At 37.0% G+C, this 9,650-nt stretch overlaps 1 protein-coding gene across 1 annotated transcript; it reads left to right on the plus strand.

The window, feature by feature from the left end:
- The first annotated feature begins 2,454 nt into the window (after positions 1 to 2,454).
- LOC115963412 (RNA-dependent RNA polymerase 2) lies at positions 2,455 to 9,120 on the plus strand. The gene is made up of 4 exons (XM_031082407.1): positions 2,455 to 3,112; positions 5,164 to 7,061; positions 7,965 to 8,115; positions 8,221 to 9,120. Exons 1-4 carry the CDS (start codon positions 2,582 to 2,584, stop codon positions 9,001 to 9,003), a joined length of 3,363 nt encoding a protein of 1,120 aa, XP_030938267.1. The 5' UTR covers positions 2,455 to 2,581; the 3' UTR covers positions 9,004 to 9,120.
- Positions 9,121 to 9,650: the final 530 nt, after the last annotated feature.

Genomic DNA, 9,650 nt, shown 5'->3' on the forward strand with positions numbered 1-9,650 from the left:
TATATACTACGGTGGACCCCTTAGCAATGTCAACCCTTATGATGGATTCTCATTTCAAGGTCCGGGTATCCAGTGCTACTATATGATGATATGCCGTAAGCTAAAGACCTTGAATGATTTGAAAGTAAAAATTATGGAAGAGTTGCAAGTGAACCTTGCTTTGCATGACATACGTATTTCTTTCCGTTCTCCACATGAAGTCCTCAATTAATGCATTAATTACAAATATATGGCGATAACAGAGGACAAACATGTGAAATTCATGTTTAGTAAGATGTAGAAATGGGAACAAGTAGCAAATTTTGAGTTGTACGTCACTTTGGAGCCGCGTGCGGAAGTCGGCGTAGAGGAAATTATACAAACAACTACATCTCTACAGTTTGCAGTCCTAGATGATCGATGCACCACATTGGGAGGCTATACACCCCCTTTTCAAGAGACACCAACAACAATTGAGAGCGAACCTGGAAATAGATATGAAGATCAATTTTGTACACATCGAGGTGAATCCTCTACAGTTCCAGTAGTTGAAGACGAAGACGAAGACTGTTTTGGGGAAGATCTTGACAACGAAGCTTGTATGTAGTTTATAAAATATCCACATCTCTAACCTCTCCAAAGGCCCCTCTCCCAATGATGGTCAAAAGGTCAAAGTCATCCAATATATTACATATAGCCTAAAATAAATAAATTGAAAACCCAATAACAAAATTTACATACACATTCAGATGGGGTGTTGATCCTAATACATTTTACTTTTATGCTGTCTCGTATAGTGTCTGGTATGTGGGGGAAGGGGTACTGCATCTCCTTAGTGAGGCTCCTCGAGTTGCTGCAAAGATGGAGTTACAACCAAACAATGGATTACATGAATTCTAATACCAACTATAACAGCAGTTACTCAATATTCATTACATTAAATGACTTGTCATACCGTGGGGCCAGCCTTGTGTCCTACTTTGTGACCACCTGTCCCACAAGGAGGTGCTTTTGTTGTGCATTTAGGTCGACCTTGTGGGGATGACTGTAACCCAACTACCTGCTCATTCTTACATCTGGCTGTTTTGCTTGACTCCCAACAATTGAAGATCCTACAACTGCGGGGGAGGATGATGTAACAGATGAAATGTGAGTGAGGCCTGTAGTCATGGGATCTATATGCAGTCCAAGAGTGGGCATGAATGACATGGAGTGACCATGGGGTGGTATATGGTCTATATGACCAATGCTGTACGAGGGGGATTGAGTGTGCATGACAGGAGGGGTATATGGTCTATATGACCATTTATATCTTTAAAAAATTATTTTGTTACAGTATTTTCAGCAATAAATTTTCAGTTTTCAGCAAATAAGCAGTATCCAAATAGACCCTTATTCTGTTAATGTTTTAACGTTAGACTAACTGAAATACAGATTTGATAAGTATGTATAGTTTACACAGTAAATTTGCTAACATAATAATTCATGGAGTGTTTTGGCCGGTAGTTGAAGGTATAGGGGCATGTGGGCATTTTTCCCTAAATACCATTCTAAATTCCTTATCCAACTTCTATATTTATATTACTGTTTAAGGGGTTTTTAAGCCATTTTAACCCAAGCCATTTATGGAAGGCGGACAGATTCATAAAATAAAGGCACATAATTTAAAACCTCCTACTAAACTCATATTCTTAGCAGTTTACAATATCTTTATCTCTTATCATTTTTGAAATTTAAAAGAGAAGAATCATATTTTTCTTCTCATCTCTTATTATTTTTTAAATATAAATGGGCACACTCTAAAATTACATTGTAATCTCCTTATCTCTTATCATTTTTGAAATTTAAACAGACACACATATTTTCCTCCTCATCTTTTATCATTTTTTTTAAAAAAATTTAAAAAATTACTCTAGACATTCAACAAATTCAAATTCATCACAGATTTTTAGTGCACGAAAAAGGATGAATAAATAAAAAATTATGATTACATACCCCCCCCCAAAAAAAAAGCCTCATTGCGATGAGTATAATTTATTAGTCCTTCCTTTAGAAAATGAGAATATAAAGAGTAGTCTCTTTAGCCTCCAGGTGAAGGTGTCTTATGAGACCTTTATTTGTGGGATTCACACAAATTTCTTATAATACCATTTTGTAAAATAAGGTCTCAGCACGTGAATTCAAACACATGTTTTTAGTTTTTAAACAATATTATACGTATTTTCACACACTTTTCATCCACATATATTTTCAAAAAAATTAAAAACTATTTTTTAAACACACATACCAAAGGACCCTAATTTTTTTTTTCTCTCACTCGTTATTGTTTATTAAGTTATGGAAAATGTTAACCCACGCACTGTCTCTTAAAAAAAAAATTCTTATTCCAAGAAGGGAAAGGACAAATGATTTTTATTTAAAAAAAAAAAAAACAAAAAAACAAAAAACCACCACAGACAAGTGTTGGGCGAAACTTTTTCCTGTTTTCTCGTTTAAAGCTCCCAAACTTGGGTCTGTCTCTTTAGATTCTCTCTCTTCGCTCTTTACTCTTTACTTCACTGCTTAGATACTCTCAGTATTCGCAACTAAGCAGAGCAAACCAATGAGTGTTGTTGCGGCGGAGAGACCCACAGTTGGGGTCTCAAACCTTCCTCAAACAATCACAGCCCACGACCTCCGTCACTTCCTCGAATCCCAGCTCGGCGGTGACTCCATCTTCGCCCTCGAAATCTCCACCGAGCACAAGCAATGGAAGCCCCGAAGCTTCGGTCGAATCCAGTTCACCACTCTCGAGGCCAAGTCCAAGGCCATGTCTGTCACTCTCACCTTCAAGTCCCAAACTCTCAGACTCTCCGAGACAACCTACGACGACATCGTCCCACGCCCCGTGAACCCAAAGCACCGCCTAGATAACTGTGTTTTGCATGTGGGTTTTATAGCTCGAGAGGGTTGCATGAGTGTGTTGGATTCTTGGGAGGGTGTGAGGGTCTGGGTTATGCCCGAGAGAGAAAGGGTCGAGTTCTGGGTTTGGCAAGGTGGGGAGTGTTATAAACTTGAGATTATGTTTCATGATGTTTTGGATACTTTTCGGAGTCATTTTGCTGATGGTGATGGCGATGCCTTGGTCTTAAAGGTTTGATTTTTTACTTTTGTTTTTCTTGCTTTTTTGGTATGTCTTTGTTGTTTTATGATGAATGTGTTGTAGCTTGTGCTGATTTTGTTGTTTGTTTTTCGTAGGAAAAGAAACAAGTTTTGATTGTTTGTAGTAATAAGAATGATGAATGTGTTGGAGCTTTTGTGTGTGTGTGTGTGTTATTTTTATTATTATTATTATTTTTTTTTTAAATATGAACAGAAGCAAGTTTTGATTGATTGTTTGGTCTGTCTTGGATTGTTTGTAGGAATAAGAATGAGAGAATAGAGAACAATTTTATGCCTTTTATTACTCTCTAGTTTAGTTACAGAGCTAGATAGGGTGTTAATGGTTTCTGCTAGTGTATCTGTTGATTGAATTATGTTATGTTATTGGTACATTGGGTTGATTTATGGCTTTCGGGAAACTCTGATTGGCGAAAAGCTTTCCCCTAGGGAAACATCAGCACCTTTAATGGATCACCCTTGTTGTTGTTAAACAGCTAAATTGGGAGATCCTTGGGTGGAGAGGCAGTAGTCTCTCAAATTTGCTTCTTTTTCCCAAACATGGGTGGTAAAAGCCTGTTTAAAATCGAATTGAAAAGCTTTGAGATTTTGGTGGAGGAAGAGGGGTTGTTTTCAACCCGAGAATTTACAAAATAGGAAGATTCCATTATGTATTATGTGGACTATTTGGGAACATCAGTCAACGTACATTTGAAAGGGTTGAAAGGTCGTTGTTGGAGATAAAATATTTGTTTGTACATTCTTTGTATGATTGGACGGCTGCTTTAAGCAGTCACTCTTTTTCTAGTTTGGAGTAATTTCTTGGTATATGTTTGTAGCCTCCCTACCACACTTCTTGTTTACGGGGAACATTTCTGTTTTTCCTTTTCAAGTACTTATTAAAACAAAAAAACAAAGATTTTGCCAATTTATCTGTCAATGTTTTCCTTGAATTCAAAATAAAAGTTTTGAGATTTGTCTCAAATTTGTTGAGTGGCAGTGTCTGATATGTATGCTGAGATATTTCTTTTGGTTTGGGTTTTGTTGATGTTACCTTGTCTGATTGTGTTTGCTGCTATCTTGGTGTACAATGTAGGATAGAAGATGTTTTTAATTTGGGACATTCTAGGGAAGAGGTGCAATAAGTACACTTTCATTTCAATTTCTGTTATTATTCTTTTGTCGTGTCTTGTGACAAATGTCTTGTCTAGCCTGGTTCTCTTGAGAATGTATGATCAATAGGCTGTGAGTTGATTTACATTGTGGAATAAAGGATTATTGGGTAGATTCAGTTGAATGTGAACCCAATATGGATGATTGCAATTGCTGCCAAAGCTTGTGTCACATTTTTGTGCTAAGCAAGAAGTAGATACTTGCATAATAATGCAGCCTATCCCTTCTGGTAGTTCCCTGCCCCCTTTGTTTCAAAAGATTTATGAAAATTGAAAAAATTTTCTTTCCTTTGTTATAGGAGTTTCTGGATTTTTTTTTCCTTTTTATTCTACTAAATAATGAATGCATCAGTAAATTACCTGCATGATGTAACTGACAACCTTTTCGAAGATTCTTTATTAAGTTAAGTTGATAGTTAATCCATAGAGGTGGAGACGATAGTGAGTTTAACTAAATTTATCTTGTTGATTAGGATTCAAGGATAGGTTTGTATTGATGAATTTATAGAGTTTATTTATAAATAGTATATGTTTTGACTCTATTGCAGATAGCTTCACAAATGAATTAGTAAAGGCATAATGAGCTTGGTAATGATTAAATTCCCTCTTAGGTGTTTATATTGGTAAAGTCTCTGTGATGATGCATGAACACTGGCAACTTTATAAGGATGTTTTACTCAAACCTTGTAATATCATTTGCTTGGGGTTGTAAAAGAGGGAATAAGTGGGGACTGGGAGTTTGTAGCATAGAACACTTGGATGAAATTACCATTTTTCAATAACTATAGCTATCTTCTGACATTACTTACTCCTGTTGATTGGTTTCTGGCTTTAGAATACTCTGACTCAAAACTGTACTAATCTACTCTCTCAGCTCAAGTATGGACCAAGGATCTATCAGAAAATTTCTGGACCTGATATAACTTCAAAATTTAGTGCTGATCGGTACAATTTCTGCAAGGAAGATTTTGACTTTCGTTGGGTTCGCACGATAGACTTTTCTAGTAAAAAGTCAATTGGACACTCAACTTCATTTTGTTGGGAAATTGAAGGATTAACGAGTTCAGATTTTTTTACAAGTTTCCCCCATTATAGAGAAGATATGAATGATCTAATTTTAGAGGATGGAGAGGAATTCTCTTCAAAATCTGAGATAGTTCCACTTGTGAAATACAAATTGGCCTCTAACTTAGCATATGAGATCCTTTTCCAACTCAATTCCCTTGTCCATACCCAGAAAATTAGCCTTGCTGCAGGTACTGATCTGATTGAGATACTTAGCAAGAAAGATGTTGAAACTGCTCTTATGGTTCTTCAGAAGTTGCACAAGCTAAATTCCACTTGTTATGAGCCTGTACCATTTGTAAAGACTCAATTTCATATCCAAGAAAGAAACCGTAAGAGTGTTCCCCCCTCTTCCTACAATAGATTAAAAGATCAAAATGTAATGAGTTGTCATAGAGCACTAATTACCCCGTCAAAGATTTATTGCTTGGGACCTGAGTTTGAAACTTCTAATTATGTGGTGAAGAATTTTGCAACATATGCTTCAGATTTTATGAGAGTTACTTTTGTTGAAGAGGATTGGAGTAAGCTTCCTGCAAATGCCATTTCCACAAGTGTCCAGCGAGGTATTTTTGCCAAACCTTTTAGAACTGGAATATATCATCGCATATTGACTGTTCTTCGAGATGGGGTTGTGATTGGAGCTAAAAGATTTCAGTTTTTAGCTTTTTCTGCTAGTCAACTGCGATCAAATTCTGTTTGGATGTTTGCTTCTAATGACAAAGTAAAAGCAGAAGATATTAGAGAATGGATGGGGTGTTTCAACAAGATTCGCAGTGTATCTAAATGTGCAGCAAGGATGGGTCAGTTGTTCAGTTCCTCTATGCAAACACTTGAGGTCCCTGGACAAGATGTAGAGATTATTCCTGATATCAAAGTGATCACGGATGATATTGAGTACTGCTTCTCAGATGGCATTGGAAAAATTTCTCAGTCTTTTGCTTGGCTAGTTGCTCAAAAGTGTGGATTAAATAAAACCCCTTCAGCGTTTCAAATTCGATATGGTGGATTTAAAGGTGTTGTTGCTGTTGACCGTAATTCCTACCGGAAGCTATCTCTGCGTAAAAGTATGGAAAAATTTGAATCAAAGAACAGGATGCTTAATGTCACTAAATGGAGTGATTCCATGCCCTGCTATTTGAATCGAGAGATTATTACCCTCCTGTCTACCTTGGGAGTAAAGGACGAAGCATTTGAGGCAATGCAAAAGGAACAACTGTGTCTGCTGGGCAAAATGTTGACCAATAGAGAGGCAGCTATAAAGGTCTTACAGATATTGAATGGATCAGATTCTAGAAACATTCTGGTAAAAATGCTGCTTCAGGGTTATGAGCCAAATCAGGAACCTTATCTCTCAATGATGCTTCAAGCACATTATGAGAACCTCTTGTCTGATTTGAAAAGTAGATGTCGAATATTTGTCCCAAAGGGTCGAATCCTGATTGGTTGCCTGGATGAAACCGGTATTTTAAATTATGGCCAAGTGTATGTCCGCATTACCATGACAAAAGCAGAACTACAATCTGAGGATCAGAGTTTCTTCCGGAAGGTGGATGAGACAACATGTATAGTAGTAGGGAAGGTTGTTGTGACCAAAAACCCTTGTCTTCACCCAGGAGACATCAGAGTTCTTGAGGCTATCTATGAAGTGGAATTAGAGGAGAAGGGTCTGGTGGATTGCCTTATCTTCCCTCAGAAAGGACAACGGTATACTTCGCATCTCTAGATTAATTGTTTTTAATTTACATATTTGGATTAGAGTCAGCAATTATTATGGCTGCACCAGATATGGTACATTAGTGAGGTGTAATTATTAGAACCATTGCATTGCTCAACCTTTATTTTACCACAATGATTTGACAATATCATGAAAAACTCCTCTTCCGAATTTGACTATCCTAAAGTATTTAGGTCCTCAGATTGTTATAAATTACAAGATCAGGTTAACAGGTACTATCGGCATATGAACTGTAGAGTTTACATTTGGGCATGTCACTGTGTAGTGAAGTTAGGCTGTTAATTTCATATTAGGGATATGTTAATATTGACTTGGTTTTAGTGGAAAATCTGTATTCCTTTCCTCATGGAGTTCTCCCTTGTTTATTATTGTTGTTAAAGAAAATTATTGATCTGAGTTTACTACTATTTTTACTACTTCCTTTTTGTTTTTTTAGATGATGCATTTACACTTTATGTCATTAGTGATTGCGACAATCTAATGCCTTCTCTCAGGAGCAATTTTAATAGTATCCTGGTTAGCAACTACTCTTGAAACCCAGTTTCCCTTGCTAGGAAAAGGAAATTTTCATTTCATTAGTGATTGTGACAATCTAATGCCTTCTCACAGGAGCATTTTTAGTTAGCATCCTGGTTAGCAGCTACTTATGAAACCCACTTTCCCTTGCCAGGAAATGGAAATTTTCATTTCATTCTGTCTAACCACCTTTACTTGCAGTTAACATCTCATTCTGTTTAGTCACTTAACTGCACTGGGCAGTCATTTCCTACAACAATGTCTTGAGCTGTGTGTTATAACAACACATAATAGGGCATGAAGAGATGGTTAGTTCTTAAACAGATAATAATGGTGTCAAGAATTTGTGTCCACAGGCCACATCCAAATGAATGCTCTGGTGGTGATCTTGATGGAGACCAGTTCTTCATAAGCTGGGACAAAGATCTGATCCCCTGTCAAACTGAGCCCCCAATGGACTACACAGGGAGAAGACCTCGGAAAATGGATCATGATGTGACCTTAGAGGTATATTTTCTAAACTTAGTTTTACCCTTTAGAGTTGAAATAGAAGTTTAATTATATTTTTGTGATTTATTTATTGCTCTTCTCATAGTCTTGGTGAACTTGCAGGAAATCCAAAAGTTTTTTGTTGATTACATGATCAATGATACTTTGGGTGCCATCTCTACCGCACATTTAGTTCATGCTGACCGTGAGTCAGATAAAGCCCGAAGTCAAAAATGTCTAGAGTTGGCAAACCTTCACTCAATGGCCGTTGACTTTGCAAAGACTGGTGCACCAGCTGAAATGCCTAGGGTTCTGAAACCAAAGGAGTTTCCAGATTTCATGGAGAGGCTAGACAAGCCCATGTATACCTCCAACAGCGTATTGGGGAAGCTCTACCATGCCTTTGTTGAGTCAGCAGTGCAAGAAAGGCCAAACTTGGTCTGGTTGGAGAAGTTTGCTAAAGAAGCTTATGATAATGATCTTGAAGTGGACGGTTTTGAGGCCTTCCTTGAAACTGCAGAAAGACATAAAGACCAGTATACAGAGAAAATGAGTACCTTAATGAAATATTATGATGCTGAGAGTGAGGATGAATTGCTGACGGGTAATCTGCGGAAACGTGCAGCATATTTGCAGCGTGATAACAGGAGATATGGTGATTTGAGGGATCGGATTCTGCTCTCAGTGAAGAGGCTACAAAGAGATACTAAAGAATGGTTTGAAGATTGCTGCAAAATGCATGAGCGTCAGCAGATGGCCTCAGCATGGTATCATGTTACTTATCACCCTACTTATTGCCGGGAAGGCCTTAATTACTTGAGCTTTCCATGGATCGTAGGTGATTATTTATTGAACATTAAAAATGTGAATGGCAGAAAAGTTCGCATAAAAACAGATCATATGTAGCCAGTTTGTGTTCAGGAATTTATTCATGTTGTACCCCTTGCAGGATAATGAATTGTTGTATAAATCTGGATTGATTGGGAAAGTACTTTCCCCTTGTAGTTGACTCTTTCAGCATGACCTATGAGCAATGACCCAAGTTTAGATTGTTACCCAAATATGCGCCTTAGGCCATTGATATAAACTACCAATGATCATTAGAAGGGCCAAATTGGCCAAATATTACTGTTTACCGAAATATATATCAATCTACCATTATTTTGAAAATGTAGGGATCTATCATCTTTTTTAAATTCATGTGAAACTCGAGTTTGTCGTATAATTTGAGTTCTCTGAAAAAATTACCTTCAAAATTGCCACAAAATTTTTCTATAGAACTCAAGTACCTAAAAAGTGATAGATCTTTATATATTTTCGAAACAGAGATAGATTGATATATATTTCAGTGAACGGTACTACTGTGACATTTTGGCCCTGTTAGAGGTCATATGCAGAGGTTATATCTTATATTTTGAACAATCATGTATATCTGCCTTTTATGCCTTGTGTGCATATATCATACAAATTTGTCTTGCTGAGAATGCCTCAGGCTGCCCCATTTTCCTTCATTTTCATATTATGAGTTAAGGACTAAGACTCTAACCAAATTT

The sequence above is a fragment of the Quercus lobata genome, chromosome 10, assembly GCF_001633185.2.
Source record: "Quercus lobata isolate SW786 chromosome 10, ValleyOak3.0 Primary Assembly, whole genome shotgun sequence".
NCBI classification, from domain to species: Eukaryota; Viridiplantae; Streptophyta; class Magnoliopsida; order Fagales; family Fagaceae; genus Quercus; species Quercus lobata.